Raw genomic sequence first — 16,373 nt, forward strand, 5'->3', positions numbered from 1 at the left:
TAATGAAACTTAAAAAACAAAACCTTCCCTGACTTCCTAGATTGCCTATGCCTGTAGACTGATTTATATGTGAAAGACTCAGGATGTTTTTTTTCTGGGAAAATCAAAAGGATGTGACATTTTATTGCGCTCCCGAGAGCCTCTCTTCCGTACTGACACTTGAAACAAATGCTTGGACAATGTTCAGGATAATATGAGAAAGAGAAAGAGATATTCTGTAGTCAATGTGTCATGCAAAGAAAAGAGATTCATTCAAACTATCTCACATTACCAGATCTATATAGCTTCAAATATACTTTATAATCATCATAACTCGACATAAGTCAACATGATGTTGGTAAATTGTAGAGCTTGTACAAACACATCAACATCACTATGATCAGATTTTTTCTTTCTGCTGCTTTCTCACCGCTGTCATTTTTGTTGTGTGCTTTTATTATGTTATTAAGAGGAAAGTACATTTACAACAAACAAACAAAAAAAAAAGAGAGAGAGAGAGAGGGAGAACTTTGCCATGAGTATATCAGGGCATTGAATCACATTCAGTCTCTTGTGAGTACATGCTATAAGTTGCTAGCTGCAGTTCACTTAACAGCCACTGGTGTCGCTAATAACAAGGGTTTCTGAATTCTACATACAGCATACATATATTGTGTTACTGGTGATGACAACCAGATGCCTTCTGATCAAAGTGAGCCAGGCCAGACTAAACAAAACGGGTGAACCCTTAAAAGCAATGGAGAAAGTGAAAAGGATTTGGGTGGCTGAGGGGTCAGTGTGAATAATTGTTCCTTTCTTTTAAAGAGGTCCCATGCTGAGAGAAGGAATATAGTTTTGACAGCTGTCAGACCCATCCAGAGACAAAGTGCAGTTAGTGGGTTTTGTCTGGGATGGATGTGTTAATGACTAAAGCACATGAATGACCAGTGTTCATTGTGCACCTCTCACTTCAGGACTGCATGGAGGAGATCAACCTCTTCAGTGAGAACAAGAGCCACCTCAAGCAGCTGGGCGAGCAGCTCCTATTGGCCAGCGATAAGGCTAAGGAGGCAGAGATCCATGGGGCCTTACGTGATGTCAACGACCGCTGGCAGCACCTGTTCGACCACATTGAGACCAGGTGAGCAAAAAACAAATGAGCCACACTGAACTGTGTTGAAAAAAATGGTTTGTCGAATAATTGCTACTTAAATCAATTTCTTTCATTTTGGCCTGGTGTTTGCTATTGCTTGATTGATTAACGGCTGGTCGTTGTATCTCCCAGTGATCAAAGCTCTTTGTTTGTTTGAAAGCCTTTCATTTCTGGTTTCCATTCAAGGATTTACTGATTCATTCAATCATTTGTTCATTTATTCTTCATTTAGACCTTTTGGTTATAGCAAAACCGTTGATTACACATTTACATTAATGTTTGAGACATTTAACAGATGCTTTTGTCCAGACTCAAAGCGCTTAAGCTTTACATGTGAGGCTGTTGTGATCAACAGATTGTTAGCAAGTAGTTCAAAAAGTCGCTGCTGGGAAAAATAACCATTTCCTGTGCAAATACAAACATGTAATTGTGCATGAACATCTACTGTTGTTAGAACGGGCTTATCATATAGTGCTATATGATTGAGAGATACAGATGTGAAAAGCCTTTTCTCTTTTTTTTTTTTTTTTTTTGTCAGTTTTTTCTGCATGGGAAACTCATAGGTATAGTTTCTGGGATTGCTCCAAATGATCGGCCACTGATCTGAACCAGTTAATAATTACAGTACTTCCTTTGGTTCTATACATTGTCTCTCAGCTCAGGCTTTCTTATATGTAAGGAGAGTGTCTTCATGGACAAAAGTTTGGGAACCACTGATCTATAGAACCAGTAAAATGCTCTATATCTTTCACAGATCTGAGACCAACATTAAATGCATACACCAAAACTAAATGGCAATCGGAATGGGATCAGTGCTTAAACAACAAATTACGTGAAATAAATCTTGATGTTGGGAAAAAAACAAATATTCCCTTTTGTAATGCATCCAAAAAAAAAAGTATTAAGATCACTAAAACTTAAATAAATGTAAATGAAAGCGTTAATACACACACACACACACACACACACACACACACACACACACACACACAGACACACAGACACACACACACACACACACACACACACACACACACACACACACACACACAAAATAAATTAAAATGAAAAAAAAGAAAGAAATAAAAGCCAATTCAACATGAATAAATGCTATAATTGTATATAAATAATACTAACATAACACTGATGCTGTTACAATGTTTAAATTAATGTTAAATATATGATATATATTTTATTATTATTTTAATTAATCAAAGGTCTTGAGTCTGCATATACTCAATAATTCCTTCAGCATTTGATATGATCTTCAGTGCTGTGGATGGTTAGCACAGCTGTCACATGCTCTCGTAATCGTTCTTTGGAAAATGGCAACTGACTGAAATGAAATAAATTTAAGTTGGAGTATTCTGGCCACTCAGGCATCTCTGGTAATGAGCAAGCAGACAGTGCTGCCAAAGAAGCATTATCTACATGAATCATGTATGAATCATGTGGTGGTCCTAAGCAAACAGAAAAGAACGGATAACTCTCAATTTGTTTGTGACGTCAACAACCTCTCATGTCAGTCCTGCGGTGTGACGTGCTCTGAAGCAGCCAGATGGTGCTAATACTGGAAGGAAGGGGGAATTAACGTAGCCCTCACTAGTGTCATTTGCTTCGGCTTTGCCATATGGCATGTTCAGGCTTCTGTAGTCTGTTCTAGTCCCTCTGTATAGCTCAGATTGGGTGGGGGGGATTGTGGGGGGCAATGGTCTGTCACCTCATATTAGCTCTTATGAACAGGGGCACAATGGGGCTAAATGGACAGTATGTACTCAGGCACGCTATAATCACCGCCGGCCATCTGCAGGTATGGCTGTTCAGACAGTTTGAGAGGTCACGCGGTCACTCAAACAGCGTAACCAGAAGCTTCGCACTGTCACACTTAAATGGTTCTATCTAATCCCTATGGGCCAAACAGCCTTTGTCTGTGTTTCACAGTGATCTGACCTAGGGTTATCAGACCTTTTTCTAGTCCAGTTTTGCGCCAAGTGGAGCGTGCTGAACTTTGACATGATTTTATTACTAGGTTCCTGCAAAAACTACACAGTCTCAGATACCATTTGACTGATTTATAATAGGGTTAGTACTTTTTCTTCTTAAAGGAATATGGCACACAATGTTTGTTTCAGAAAATACTTTTTTTTTCTTTTTTTTTTTAATCTATTGGAGAGATTGTGTAGGAATTTTTGGACACAATCAGGTTTTCATCAAAACGTTCAAGTTCATTTATGGTATTACAGCTTTTTCCAAAATGATCTTTTTAAAAATGCTCTGGATTCTAAATGAATATGCTGCTACCTCTATCTCTCTCAGGGTGAAAAAGCTGACAGAAACCCTGGTGACAGTACAGCAGTTGGATAAGAACATGAATAACCTTCGCTCTTGGCTCACTCGCATTGAGGCTGAGCTGGCCAAACCCATTCACTACAGTATCTGCCATAGTGATGAGATCCAGAAGAGACTGGCAGAGCAACAGGTCAGCAAATATATCATTTATAATACAAGATCCTGGTTCAGTCATTAGAAATAGTATCTAAATATCCTTATGCATATTTCAATATTTTTTTATATATATATATATATATATATATATATATATATATATATATATATATATATATATGTGTGTGTATTTTTTTTTTTTTCGTGGTGCAGATGTCAACACTATGGAAGCTTGTTTCCGCCACTGAATAATAAATAAATAATAATAATTGCGACTTTTTATCTCACAATTCTGACTTTTTTTCTCACAATTGCGAGATATTAAGTCAGAATTTTGACTTTTTTTCTCAGAATTGCGAGATATGAAGTCAGAATTGTGAGAAATAAAGTCGCAATTCTGAGAAATAAAGTCGCGATTGCGAGATATAAAGTCGCAATTCTGAGAAATAAAGTCGCAATTGCGAGATATAAAGTCACAATTCTGAGAAATAAAGTTGCAATTGGGAGATATAAAGTCAGAATTGCACGATATAAAGTCGCAATTGCGTGTTATAAAGTCAGAATTGTGAGATATAAACTATTCTGTGGTAAAAAAAAATAAAAAAAATAAGTCTGTCTTTTTTTTCCTTAGAATTGGACTTTATATCTCACAATTGTGAGTTTATATCTCACAATTCGGACTTTTTATCTCACAATTGCGAGTTTACATCTCGCAATTCTGAGAAATAAAGTCAGAATTGCGAGATGTAAACTCGCAATTGTGAGATAAAAAGTTTTTATTATTATTTATTTATTTATTTATTATTATTATTACAATTATTATTATTTATTTATTATTCAGTGGCGGAAACAAGCTTCCATACAACACAGCACAACACTTAGTCATAAATACCAACAAGGCTTGTTTTCAGATAATATTTATTGAATGTGAGTTTTTCTTGTGGGACTGGCAGATTGTTAATTATTAAACAGATTTTTATATTAAATGCATAAACAGGTGAAAGAAATGAAACATATGTGCTTATGTGTGCGTGTTTAGGACCTGCAGCGTGACATTGAGCTGCACACTGAGAGGGTGACGTCTGTGCTCACCCTGTGTGACGTGCTTCTGCACGATGAGGACGCCTGCAGCAGCGATCGAGAGAATGACTCCATCCAGCACACCACACAGCGCTTGGACCAGCGCTGGAGAAATATCTGCTCCATGTCTCTGGAAAGGAAGCTGAGGTACAGTATGGTCATATACCCAGATGACTCTAAACTCAATCATCCGCATCTCATCAATAAACTCGCATCCCTTTATGGGAAGGAAATCTCAGTTCACTCTCGATCCAGATTAAGACACTGCTTTCTGATTCACCTACTGAGTCTTGGATAGCTGTAAATGTTCTATTGGCTTGATAAAAGTTGTTCTTTTTAATACCCTACACACACACACACACAGTTTGTACTTTAATGTACATTTTAAATACTTTCAGTTATATGTATAAAAATAATAAAATATTAGGTATATATACATACATATATATATATATACATACATATATATATATATATATATATATATATATATATATATATATATATATATATATATATATATATATATATATATATATATATATATATATATATATATATGTAATATAAAATAATAATAATTACAAAATTATAAATAAAATATTAAGTTATTTTAAATTTAAATAAAAGACTACTTGTTTTTAATCACTTTTGCAGGATTGAGGAGACTTGGAGACTGTGGTGTAAATTTCAGGAGGATTATTCTTCGTTCGAGGACTGGTTGAACGTAGCTGAGCGCTCTGCTGCTGAACCCAATTCATCAGACGTCCTGTACATTGACGCCAAAGAGGAACTCCAGAAATATGAGGTTTGATTCAACAAAATGTTCAACTAAGAGCCTTTGAATAGTTGTGCTACAAGACCATTAGTATACAGTATATGCATCATTTAGTGAATGTCAAATGTTTAATCCTGCTGTTTTAGGAACATGATCAGTTATTAGGAGAATATCAGATTCCTCAAGCAATCATGTATTAGATGTCTGCAGTTTCTCATTTACTGAATGTTTAGTCATTCAAAATCATATTGTGAAAGGTTTCTAATGTTTAAAACACACCTGTTTGTTTTCATGGTCATAGTTAGAAGCGTTTGGTTTCTCGTTTTAGGGTTCCCAAAGGCAGGTACATGAGAGCCTCCCCCAGCTGGAGATCATTAATAACCAGTACAGGCGACTGGCGCGGGAGAACCGCACCGATGCTGCCAGCAGTCTCAGGACCATGGTGCATCAGGGGAACCAGCGCTGGGACGCACTCCAGAGGAGAGTGGCTGCAATACTGCGCAGACTCAGGGTGAGGACACTGACACACGTTTTATGTTATCTATATTTCCCTGAATGCTTATATAAACCTCTCCCAACTTCATTTTCCCCCTCTCTCTTTCTTTCTCATTTAGCATTTTACAAGCCAGAGAGAGGAGTTTGAGGGAACCTGCGAGAGCCTTCTTGTCTGGCTGACTGAGATTGACCTCCAGCTGACCAACATGGAGCACTTCTCAGAGATCCATCTTCAGGACAAAATGAAACAGCTCAAGGTTAATCAACAGCGTTTCATTTAAATTCAGACATTTAATCAGTCCGTAGATGACAACAAGTGATAACAAATGAATAAATGACAACCAAATGTAAATTTTAGGTGAATTTAATTGAACTATATTACTCTCCCCTCCAGAGTTTTAAGAAGGAGATCACTCTGAACACCAATAAGATCGATGCTCTGATTGTGTTTGGGGAGGGTCTGATTCAGAGGAGCTGTCCTCTAGATGCTGTTGTGATAGAAGATGAGTTAGAAGCACTGCACACGTACTGTCAAGAGGTGTTTGGCAGAGTTGCCCGATTCCACCAGCGCCTCACCAGCCTCCGCCTGGTATTATTCACATTCACTTTTCTTTTCATTCTCTTATATCATATATAGTGGCCCCTAACATATTTTGACATTTTTGAGTCTTTTTGTGAAATAGTTTCCTTGAAAAGTGTGTTTGTGCTATATTATCATTTAAATGTTTGGGGTCAATAAGATAAGAAATTAATGCTTTTTTCTTCAGCAAGAATGCATTAAATTGATCAAAAGTAAAGACATTAATGATGTTACAGTACACAAGATTACTATTTCAAATAAATTCTGGTTTCCACAAAAATATTAAGCATAAACTGTTTTTCAATCTGTTTTTGATCAAATAAATGCAGCCTTGGTGAGACTTGAATGATGGTGTTTTCTCTCTGAAATCACCGCAGGAGCAGCCAGACATCTTTGATGTTGAGCGGTCCAGTGAGAAGAAGAGCAACCCTGCCTCCAGCCAGCCCTCCATGTGCTTGTTATCACTGCCTCAGGAGTGCTCAGGCCGTGAAACCCCCGTCAGCGTGGATTCCATCCCTCTAGAGTGGGACCACACCGGGGATGTTGGCGGCTCTTCTTCACATGATGAGGAAGAGGATGCTGCATTCTTCTCTGCCCTGTCAGGTAAATACATATGGAAGTGTTTTGATTACAGGCAAATCCAGTGTCTTGTTCTTCCTTAGAATGGCTTATTATATCGACTTGGTACCTGTTGACAGCATTGTTTCCTGGCAGACTAATAAAAATCTGTGCACCAGGAAATTACAACAACAACAAAAAAACAGCCAGTCAGATGCAACTTTTGCCAGTTGTACTGTATGTCCATTGGCATGTCATCTGAGGCCGAGACATACTGCTGCTTTAGCCATTCCCTTTCTCTCTTATTTAGAGGTCACAGAAATCCCTGAATTTTCACCTGAGGTGACAAAGTCATCTTTTGGAGAGCCTTTAGGTAGGCCTCCATGTCCCCTTTTACATGTGCTTGGCTTCAGTTGCGCACCAGATCTTATTACCTTTTTTTTGTTGCATTCACATGTGTCCAGTCCCACACCTCCCAGCCTCTCATTCCCTTTCCACATTATTCTCTCTCTCTCCATCCTGTTCCGTTCCCACACCACTGTCGATACTCTTATGTATTGACTAGGTTTGCTGGATCATCAAAGGCCTGGTATTTTTTCCTTTCAGTGCAGAAGGTTTTTTTCCTTCTCTTAAATCAAAAGATGCAAGTGTCCTCCCCTCACCCTGCTCTGCTATGTGCTCTTATCATGAAAGACTTGGGCTTGTGATTAGGTTCTGTTGGTTAAGAGGAGGGCTGAGAGCTGGGCATGTCCAGATCTCAGGGAGTTTTTGCGTCCGCAAGGCTCATCAGAGCTCAGTGCACCTGCTCATCCCCCTCCACAGCTTTCATGCTCATGCAAAAGATAACAACACTCATTTAATCTAAACTGCGCACTTGAAGCTTTTCTCATTACTGGAGATGCGTACATGATGTACCACCAGTATATCAGTATGTGAAAAATGTTTGTTTGATGCTTTTGCTTTTAAATGGGTTGAACTTTTATCCTGATATTTACTTGTACATGATTTTTGTATGCCAATAAAATATGTTTTGTGTAAAACATAAACATATTTTCCACTCTGTCTCTGGCCCATACAAATCATACAAAATCATACAAATCATTTTCCACTCTGTCTCTGGCCCTTTGAATGTAATGGCCTGTTTTTGCCCCTCTGCCTTTAAAAAATGGCTAACTTTAAAAGAGCTTTGTCTGCTAAGAGTCATGCTGTGGATTTGCTTCTGGATTTAATATAGTTCCAACTTCACCATCCTGCAACAACAGCCTCTTCACAAAGCGTACAGTACAAGTAATGTTAAATGTTACCTTTAAATATTCCTCACAAACTGTTAAGATCAGACTGAAATTATCAGGAACACAACCATTCAAACATTTTGAATCAGTAAGATTTTTTTTAAAGAAGTTAATACTTTTTATTTTTTTCAGAATGTACACATTAAATTGATCAAAAGGTAAAAGACAATTGTTAAATTGCTGTTAAATTTTACAAAAGTAAAATTGATCCAAGGTAAAGACATTTATAATGTTACAAAAGAATAAATGCTGTTCTTTTGAACTTTCTATCCTGGAAAAAAATATTAAGCAACATTGAAAGGAAATGTTTCTTGAGCAGTTTTTTTTTTTTTTTTTTTTTTATCAAATAAATGTAGCCTTGGTGAGCATAAGAGACTTGTTTTAAATACATTTTAAAAAATCTTACCACCCCCAAATTTTCAAATGGTTGTGTAGGCCTACCTAATTATTTCAATTTCAGTGCAGATCAAATTCTTCTCATTTCAGAGGAAAAATACATACATTTATCAAGGCAGAAATGCTTCTTTACAATAAAACAAAAACCATACAAATTTCAATACAAAGACAGCATTACAACCCATCATGTCTGCCAATGGTTGTGGAAATTAAATACTCAAGATGTATTATATTTTCCTCATTTTGACACCAACTATGTACAGGAACGAGGTGAGCTACTTGTAATTCTTAAATACCACACCATTTATGTTTTAAGAAAAGTCTGGGCGAATTGGTTTTATATAATCAGTTCATTTTCTCCATATTGAACCTTTGTATTTTTTTCTGTGTTGCCGTAATAAAAAACCTAATAACATTCTTCCAGCAAAATTCTCTCCAGATGGCCAAGCTTGTAGATTTCCATTGATTCTTACAACTTTTTAATGCAGATCAATTTCAATATTTTTTCCCACTTGTGCTAAAACTTTCAATTTGATATGACCCCTGTAAAAACAAAATAGTTTTATGCTACATGTGTCCATTTTTATTTTACAGCCTGAATGAAATGTCTGTGCAGAGCATTGAGTTAAATCTCTCTCTCCCTCTCTCACACTCACAGGACAGAATTGGCTCTTTCAAAACATACCTGAAAGGCAATCCTTCCAGCTGGACGACGACTCAGCTACAGACACTAGCACTCATTTTAAACAAGGCTACGTAAGTATATACCCTTTTCTTTTTAACCCAGTGCTTTCATAATTTGCATGTTGTCCTTTTACCCATGCATAAATGTGGATTCTCAGGTAGTATCAGCATGAAGGGTGATTGTACAGTAGATTATTCATAGTTTTGTCAATCTCATAGTTTTGGCCTGTCAATGTTCCATGCTAGTATAAACGTAGGCACATGTGTGATGTGTCTGTGCACTCTGCAGGTCCAGCTGATGTCTGAGTGCAGCGGCAGCATTAAGAGTATGAAGAGGGTTTCTATGATCCTGGATGATGAAGAACAGCAGGAGGAACAAGGCCTCACTGGCCTCAGCACTGCCGACAAACAGTCAGGTACAGACACAGAGGGACATGAGGATGTCTGTCTAGTACTAGTCCTTTTTTTGTCTAGTGAGTCATGTAACAAAATTCTTCACAAATAGTTGGGTACAAGCACTGATGCAGATCACATGTACAGGAGACTGCTTGTTTTTTTGTTTTTTTCAATGAGTATATGCATAAAGACTTACTTATCAAAAATAGCACATACTGTATTTGCAGCCTCATGCCACCTCATGGATGGATGGATGGATGGATGGATAGTTGGGTAGACAAATGGATGGATAAATAGTTGGATGAGTGGATAGGTGGTTAAACAAGATTGATGGATGGATCAGTGGATGGGTAGATAAATGAAGGAACGGTGGATGGGTAGATTGATGGATTGGTAAATAGGTGATTGGGTGGATAAATTGCTAAATTAAAGAGTAGGTAGTTGATAGACGTGAAGGGATGGATAATGAAATGGGTGGGTAAATAAAATGAAGATAGATAGATGGATCAACAAATTTATGGATGAATTGATGGATAGCGAGTTGGTTAGACAAATGGAGGAATAGATGGATGGATATAATTAGATGGTTGAGTAGATAGATGGTTAGATGAATGAAACAAATGTATGGAATAGAATAGTGTCCTGTGAATGTGTCCGCTTTTCTCCGCAGGAGTGATCGAGCGCTGGGAGCTGCTGCAGGCTCAAGCAGTGAGTAAGGAACAGTGCTGCACCAGAGACCCCCAACAGCTGACCTCTGACCTTCACGACATCACTTCCTGGCTGGATCGTGTCACCCCTGAGCTGGATAGACTACAGAAACCCGAGGAATCTGCCAGTGTCAAGGTTTTAGAAGAGAGGGTCAAACAGCTTAAAGTGAGTGTCACAGTTACAGTACTACACTGCATCTAATCACATGTGAATCATTACAGATACACCTTCATTGATGTTCTTAATGAGATTGTTCTTAAAAAGATTATTCATTGTTGTCAGTCACGTTACTGCCGCAGAGACCTGGAGGGCAAAGCATCCATAGAACTGTAGCACAGGCCTGTCAATTTTCCATGTTTCAAATCATGAATATTTAGATCTCCTCTCAAAAGAAGAAAAACAAAGATAGTGAACAAACTGCAATCTCTCCAAATACAGCACCTGTCATAGTATTTCAGTCACTAAAAACAGCTGGACATTCTAAAACCCTTAAAGGATTAGTTCACTTTAAAAAAAACTTTTGCTGATAATTTACTCACCCCCATGTCATCCAAGATGTCCATGTCTTTCTTTCTTCAGTCGAAAAGAAATTAAGGTTTTTGATGAAAACATTCCAGGATTTTTCTCCATATAATGGACTTCAATGGGCCCCAAACGGTTCAAGGTCCAAATGACAGTTTCAGTGCAGCTTCAAAGGGCTTTAAACGATACCAGACGATGAATAAGGGTCTTATCTAGCGAAACGATCGGTCATTTAAAAAATAAATTAAAAAGTTTAAGTTTTATAAGCACAAATGCTCGCCTTGCTCTGTTCTGTGGTGTTCGTGACGTCACGTAATACGCAATTACGTTGAAAAGGTCACGCTTGACGTAGGCGGAAGTACCGAGTCAGTGTTTACAAATGTGCGGAAGGAGGACCATATACACATATTCAAATGTCTTTGTGTCAGTTTATCGTTTAAAATGCCCATTTCGTGTGCATATCCTGGGTGTTTTAATATTAAAAAGCCTAAAAGACTCAGTACTTCCGCCTACGTCAAGTGTGACCTTTTCAACGTAATTGCGTATTACATGACGTCACGAACGCGCATCACAGAACAGAGCAAGGGAGCATTTGTGCTTATAAAACAAACTTTTTTTATTTATTTTTGAAATGACCGATCGTTTCGCTAGATAAGACCCTTATTCATCGTCTGGTATCGTTTAAAGCCCTTTGAAGCTGCACTGAAACTGTCATTTGGACCTTGAACCGTTTGGGGCCCATTTCCATTATATGGAGAAATGTTTTCATCAAAAACCTTAATTTCTTTTCGACTGAAGAAAGAAAGACATGGACATCTTGGATGACATGGGGGTGAGTAAATTATCAGCAAAAGTTTTTTTTAAAGGTCCCATGACATGAAATTTCCACTTTCTGAGGTTTTTTAACATTAATATGAGTTCCCCTAGCCTGTATATGGTCCCAAAGTTTCTAGAAATTTTAATTGGTGTAAATCGAGCTTTTGCTATTTTTCTCTGCCTTTGAGAAAATGGAAGCTCAACCGGGCTGATCTTGAATCTCCTCCTTATGACGTTATAAGGAGAAATGTTACCTCCCCTTTCACTGCTTTGCCCGCCCAGAGAATATTTCTCGCCCATGAGAAAATGAGCTAGGAAGTAGAACGCGCGCGCGCGATTTTAGTTTGTCCACGAGAGATATCATGGCTTTTGAGCGAGCGAAGCATAATAATTGCTCAATAATTGGATGTACAAATGAACACCGAAGGGTACACACAGCTACACACCTCGGACAAATAAGTCAACAAATGATAAGTGTGTTGCTTTACTGTTTATGGTTACCTAGCTTCTTTCACGTAGAATGTGGCTGTAACATTAGCTATGCAGTTACTTGCGCTAATGTGAAGGTAGACGGCATCAAGTTACACATACTGTGACGCGAGTGTTGTACATTTCTTTGTTATTTGGATAACCGTTTTCCTGTTGGTTATATGGCGCGCGCGATATCCGCATTTCAAGATCGCAGAGCTTGATGTAATTGTAATAAGATAAATACAGACGTTACAGATCTCTCATGAAAATGCAACAGTAGGTTCGCGTTAGCTACATGATAATAACTGTAAACCATCCGAATAAAGTACCGTATCCAGACATAATATTTTAAACTAACCATTCGGAAACATCCTGCTGGAGCCGCTGAGTTGCAACTTCTTCATCCATTGCTTACTTAAATGCTTGAACGACTGCGTGTCTTCGTGCCATTGCAATAGGCTATATCCAACATAAACAAACATGCATGGTACCGTTGCGCAAGATGGTCATAGGCCACACCCACCCTCCACCTTGCGCCGCCTTTCTCCTCCTCATTAGTATTTAAAGCTACAGACACCGAAACGGCCCGTCTGAAGGAAGCTCATTCTGGGACTGGCTTGTAGTGGCTATAATTCTGCACCGAGGCTGAATTTTTGGAAAGAGATTTCAGATACAGTACTAAGGACCACTAAGGCCTATATTAAAGCCTACAAAAAGTAGCATGTCATGGGACCTTTAAAAGTGAACTAATCCTTTAACATGATTTTTTTTTTTTTTTTTTTTACACGTGGGCTTAATGTACTAAGAAATATTAACTTCAGTATATTATATATACGTATTGATGATGCATACTATATACAGGCAAGCTGATGAACCCAGTATATGAATGCAATGCACAAAATTTGCAGCTCCAAAAAGTTTTCTTTATAATGGTTGTCTATGGAAAAAATGCCTAAGGTGAAACTTTCTGGTTTAGTTCTAATGAATTTGGTCCTCCAATTTCACTGTCTTAATACATTAAGCCACATTAAGCATTTTCTTTATAATTTTCTATGGGAAAAAGTGCAATTTAGCACTTTGCCTTTATAATCTGGGCAAATCTGCTTGCCTGTATAGTATTCATCAACAATTAGCTGTATTCTGACTTTTAATGTCTTAGTACATTTGAACTTCGTACAAACCAGGTACAAAATAACTGGTGGGCAGCGGAGGAAAGCCTTGTTTTGCCCTCATGGTGGGCAATGCTATAATGGTGTGATGTCACGTGAAGACTATGAATAAATACAGTGACTAGAAAGTTAAAAAAATAAATATTATTGTCTTCACACGCTGGTTTGTTTCTCATTACGCAGGAAATGCAGAAGACATTCGCCTGTTATAAGACAATGATGCTGTCTCTGAACCTGGGTGGGCGAGAGCTGCAGCTGGGGTCCACTGGACATGAGCTTCAGGACGGCCTGCGAAACATGAATCGCCGCTGGACAGAGGCTTGTGCGGGCCTTGAGGGATGGGAGGACAGTCTACGCAACACCCTAGGGCGCTGTCAGGTGATAGAACCCTCAATGAATGTCTATCGAGTTTGATGCCACATGAAACTTTAACCCTCATCACTGACCATCTGCCCTCATGTAGGAGTTTCACGGGATGGTCCACTCTCTTCTGCTGTGGCTGGCCCATGCAGAGAGCAGGCGCTACACAGTGAACATGGACGACCCTTCTGTGCAGCCCTCCATGCTTCGGGAACACAGGAACACACTGAAGGTGAGCCAGAGATACCGGCTGAAACATCAGCTTCTCCATCTAAGACTGTTCAGGCATGGATACCATGTCTACTTAGTGTTGTTACTGGTGTGCTGAGCTTTTGTTTTGCACCCCCTGGTGGCAGGATCTGGCAGAGGAGCTGCAGGGCAGGCAGGAGCAAGTGAGCTCCCTGCAGGAGATCGTCTCCGAGCTGCTCCCAGAGGCTGCTGGGGAGGACAGTGCTGAAGCCATGGAAAAACTCCACGTCATTGGAAGCAAGCTACGACTGCTGTCACGTCAGGTCGAGCAGGATCTCAAGATGATTCAGGAGAGATTGGTAAGGGCGTTTTGCTAAACATTCTCGAGTAATTTGCACAACAAAGAGTAAAAAAAGGAAGCTAACTGAGGGGACACTGCATTTTTACTTTCTTTTTTCATAATTGGTAAAAAGAATGTTGTACAGTGTCACACTTCATTGCAACCCATGAATGAATAATATCCATTTAAATAATGCCGTCTTTGAGAGCACATTTTTCTGAAAAATGCACTGATACCTATGGGACTTTCTGCATATCTTCACTGAATGAGGGGATTGAGCTTAATCAAGGGTCAATTGATAGTCAGTTTATGTTTAAAATTTTAATCAAACCTTGAGGATTTATTAAAACCTTGAGCATTTTAAGCCCTCAGTAGCACGTTTCTCTTCTCCTTAATTCATATACTACTACTTTTTTTTTTTTTTTTACCATTCATAAGTGTGGTTTTTGTATAAAGAAATTCATACTTTTTCCAGCAAGGACACATTAAATTGATCAAAAGTAAAAAAAATAAAAAGTGTTTCAAATAAATGTTTCTGAACTTTCTATTCATCAAAGAATCCTGAAAAAAAGCTAAAACATAAAATTATAAATATAATAAAAAAGTTTATTAAAAATATTAAGCATCACAACGGTTTTCAACTCTGATAATAATAAGAAATTTTTCTTGAGCACCAAATCAGCATATTAGAATGATTTCTGAACGATCATGTGACACTGGCTACTGAAAATTCAATGTGTTAAATTGTAGTATTTCACAATATTACTTATTTACTGTATTTTGATCAAATAAATGCAGCCTTGGTGAGCACAAGAGACTTCCTTTAAAAACATGAAAAAAATCTTATCAAACCCAAACTTTTGAATGGTTGTATACATTAAAATGTTTTTGATGCAAGAGCAAATTTTTCCCCCATCATGTCAACAAATACATGCAATGAACCAAGATAAGGCAGTTACTGTTCAGTCGTACTATAAATAATATTTCAATTAAAAGCACATGAATTAGAGTGCTTGGATCTGGTTGAGTAGTTTTCATTTGTGAACTCTTCTCTGTCATGTGCTTGCAGGAGAACACAGCTGATGCTGCAGGAGACAGGAAATCCACAGAATGCTCTCGGTACCGTTGCATACACACAAACCATTTTCATTTTTTAGCCTTTTTACATTTTTAATCAATAGTTAGAATATATTAAAAGAGTGTTGAATATAAAAAAAATATGCACAAAAATGCACATACCCAGTATTATATACACATTACATTTTGATTTGGTAAAAATAGCAGCAGTAAAAGTAAAAAGAAATTGTGTTTCAGGTCAAAGCGTGAGCCATCCCCTCAGCGTTCATTCTTCTATCGGGTCCTGCGAGCGGCGTTCCCTCTGCATCTCCTGTTCCTCCTGCTGCTGGTTCTGGCCTGTTTGGTCCCTCTTTCTGAAGACGACTACAGCTGCACCCTTTCCAACAATTTTGCCCGTTCTTTCCACCCCATGTTACGCTACACCAACGGTCCTCCTCCCACATGAGTCCCTCGTCAACTGTTCTCACCATCAATTAATGGAGCCGTTCTCATGACTCAGACGTGCGGTGGAGAACCACTTATGTCCAAGCAATATTTTTAATGGTTGTATTTATATAATTGATTTTATACTATTTATTCCCCTTTGAGAGCCATACTACTGAGATATTTTTTGTTGTTGTTAATGTTGAGCTGGATGTGATCTAAAAAAAAAAAGCTGTAAAGAAATCAATCATTGTATGAGCTTGAATGTAAATCACTGATCTTTTTTTTGTGTGTGTGTGAAATATTTCTAGATTTAAGCACATCATGCACTGATTAAAGATTATAAGAGTTTGCAACTGGAAAGGATGATCTTTTTCATCCACAGTTTGTGATGACATGATGGGTGGCTGCTATTTTGGGATTATGGGGTCTCGTTTTTCAATTTTGATATGATCTGAATCA

General features: G+C 38.1%; 1 protein-coding gene across 1 annotated transcript in view; it reads left to right on the plus strand.

The window, feature by feature from the left end:
• syne2a (spectrin repeat containing, nuclear envelope 2a) overlaps positions 1–16,274 on the plus strand; it is a 98,196-nt gene extending 81,922 nt beyond the window's left edge. The window contains exons 85-100 of the mRNA XM_084091487.1: positions 954–1,120; positions 3,449–3,611; positions 4,617–4,804; positions 5,315–5,465; positions 5,764–5,946; positions 6,050–6,187; positions 6,325–6,519; positions 6,888–7,113; positions 9,415–9,512; positions 9,730–9,856; positions 10,507–10,709; positions 13,706–13,900; positions 13,986–14,114; positions 14,239–14,430; positions 15,481–15,530; positions 15,726–16,274. Coding sequence (XP_083947613.1) covers positions 954–1,120; positions 3,449–3,611; positions 4,617–4,804; positions 5,315–5,465; positions 5,764–5,946; positions 6,050–6,187; positions 6,325–6,519; positions 6,888–7,113; positions 9,415–9,512; positions 9,730–9,856; positions 10,507–10,709; positions 13,706–13,900; positions 13,986–14,114; positions 14,239–14,430; positions 15,481–15,530; positions 15,726–15,933 — 2,613 coding nt within the window. The 3' untranslated portion in view covers positions 15,934–16,274. The remainder of the gene's footprint in view (positions 1–953; positions 1,121–3,448; positions 3,612–4,616; positions 4,805–5,314; positions 5,466–5,763; positions 5,947–6,049; positions 6,188–6,324; positions 6,520–6,887; positions 7,114–9,414; positions 9,513–9,729; positions 9,857–10,506; positions 10,710–13,705; positions 13,901–13,985; positions 14,115–14,238; positions 14,431–15,480; positions 15,531–15,725) is intronic.
• The last annotated feature ends 99 nt before the right edge of the window (positions 16,275–16,373 follow it).

This window comes from Abramis brama (assembly GCF_963993115.1).
Source record: "Abramis brama genome assembly, chromosome: 18".
Taxonomy (NCBI): domain Eukaryota; kingdom Metazoa; phylum Chordata; class Actinopteri; order Cypriniformes; family Leuciscidae; genus Abramis; species Abramis brama.